Consider the following 1,769-nt stretch of genomic DNA (forward strand, 5'->3'; position numbering starts at 1 on the left):
AGACGGGACCCCGCGGGTCCGTCTTAACAATCTTGAACATCAGCCGTGATGGTGAAAGATCATAGTCTTTAAACGTTAACTCTGCTTCTCTCTCCACTGGTGGTGAACTGCTTCCTCGCCTGCTGAATATTTCTAGCATTTACATTTTCAATTCCAATTTGATTTTATCTGGTGTACATTTTGATTTGCTAGAATACAAATATTCTATAAATATAGTGGCACATTACTTCATTTGTGACATGATATGCAAGAAAACCCCATCCTCTCTCCATAGATGCTGACTGACTTGCTGAATATTTCCAGCATTATCTTCCATTACTCTAGAGAAGGGTTCAGTAAGTCCATTTCCTCTTCAACTTGCACGGAGAGTTGCGTTGAAAAGTGCGAGGTATCAAGCAGAGAGCTGTGTCTCTCCCTGCTAAAGGAGCAGGAGATATTGAAGAGATCCATTGTCTAGCTATGTTCAGAGGCATCACAACAAGAGTATTTTCATCATCTTGGAGATGGGCCATATTGTTGTTGAAGGTGAGAATGAATAAAACCTAATGTTAAGAACAGTGACACTTTTATAGCTACAATCTACAACAGAAGCGGCTCTCTCAATCTACCAAGTGGCTTTACCTTTTTGAGTTCCTTTCGCAATCGCTCATTTTCAGCTAAGATCTTTTCCACGCCTTTCGTTTTGGACTCGTAACGCAAACTTAGTTGGCCACCCACCTGCAATTTTAATTTCTCCAGTTCCAACTGAAACAAAATAAGGCAATAAATTGTAGTTTGTTCTTGATGTGAAACTCATGGTTCTGCTAAATTAGCTAGCACATGATATGTTAGTCTATCTTGGAGGGTTGGATCTGGGACGTTGTGGGGGGAGGAGAGATAAGGAAACAGGTGAAATTGACATTGATGCCGTGTGGTTGGAGGGTCCTAAGGTGGAATAGGAGGCATTCTTCCTCCAGGCATTGGGTGGCTAGGATTTGGCAGTGGAGGAGGCTCATGACCTGAATGGCTTTGAGCCAAGTGCTGGAAAATGGGATTAAAAAAGCAGCCAGCGCATTCCTTCTGGATCCACTCCTTAAAAGCTTTCAGAATTTTGAAGGCTTCTATTAAGTTTACCTCCAGCTTCTTTATTTCAAGAGGGAAAAAACCCACATATTGTCAATCCTGTACTAGTACAGCAAACTCTGTTTTAACTGACACTCTATGAACTGTTAATCAACCAGCAAACATATATACATGCAATATTGGGAGTTTACTATATTATCGTGACCTCTGAGACGTCCACATCATTGGTTGAGAGTGCTAGTGAGAGGGCTCTCTGCCATTATAGATAATAGACAATAGGTGCAGGAGTAGGCCATTCTGCCCTTCAAGCCAGCACCACCATTCATTATGATCATGGCTGATCATCCTCAATCAGTATCCTGTAGCTGCCTTATCCCCATAACCCTTGATTCCACTATCCTTAAGAGCTCTATCCAACTCTTTCTTGAAAGTAATGAGACTTGGCCTCCACAGCCTTCTGGGGCAGAGCATTCCATACACCCACCACTCTCCGTGTGAAGAAGTTTCTCCTCAACTCTGTTCTAAGTGGCCTACCCTTTATTTTTAAACTGTGTCCTCTGGTTCGGGACTCACCCATCAGTGGAAACATGCTTCCTGCCTCCAGAGTGTCCAATCCTTTAATAATCTTATACGTCTTAATCAGATCCCCTCTCAGCCTTCTAAACTCAAGCGTGTACAAACCCAGTCGCTCCAATCTTTCAGCATAA

At 42.6% G+C, this 1,769-nt stretch overlaps 1 protein-coding gene across 2 annotated transcripts in view; it reads right to left on the bottom strand.

The window, feature by feature from the left end:
* Positions 1–36: 36 nt before the first annotated feature.
* The window catches only part of LOC122545711 (centrosomal protein of 290 kDa-like), a 3,040-nt gene continuing 1,307 nt past the window's right edge, over positions 37–1,769 (bottom strand). Inside the window, exons 2-3 of one of the 2 annotated variants that reach the window (XM_043684649.1) lie at positions 622–744; positions 37–542 (exon numbers count right to left, since the gene is read on the bottom strand). In XM_043684649.1, coding sequence (XP_043540584.1) covers positions 333–542; positions 622–744 — 333 coding nt within the window. In that variant the 3' untranslated portion in view covers positions 37–332. The remainder of the gene's footprint in view (positions 543–621; positions 745–1,769) is intronic. The other variant, XM_043684650.1, reaches the window with a different exon arrangement.

This window comes from Chiloscyllium plagiosum, unplaced genomic scaffold (genome assembly GCF_004010195.1).
Source record: "Chiloscyllium plagiosum isolate BGI_BamShark_2017 unplaced genomic scaffold, ASM401019v2 scaf_43211, whole genome shotgun sequence".
NCBI classification, from domain to species: Eukaryota; Metazoa; Chordata; class Chondrichthyes; order Orectolobiformes; family Hemiscylliidae; genus Chiloscyllium; species Chiloscyllium plagiosum.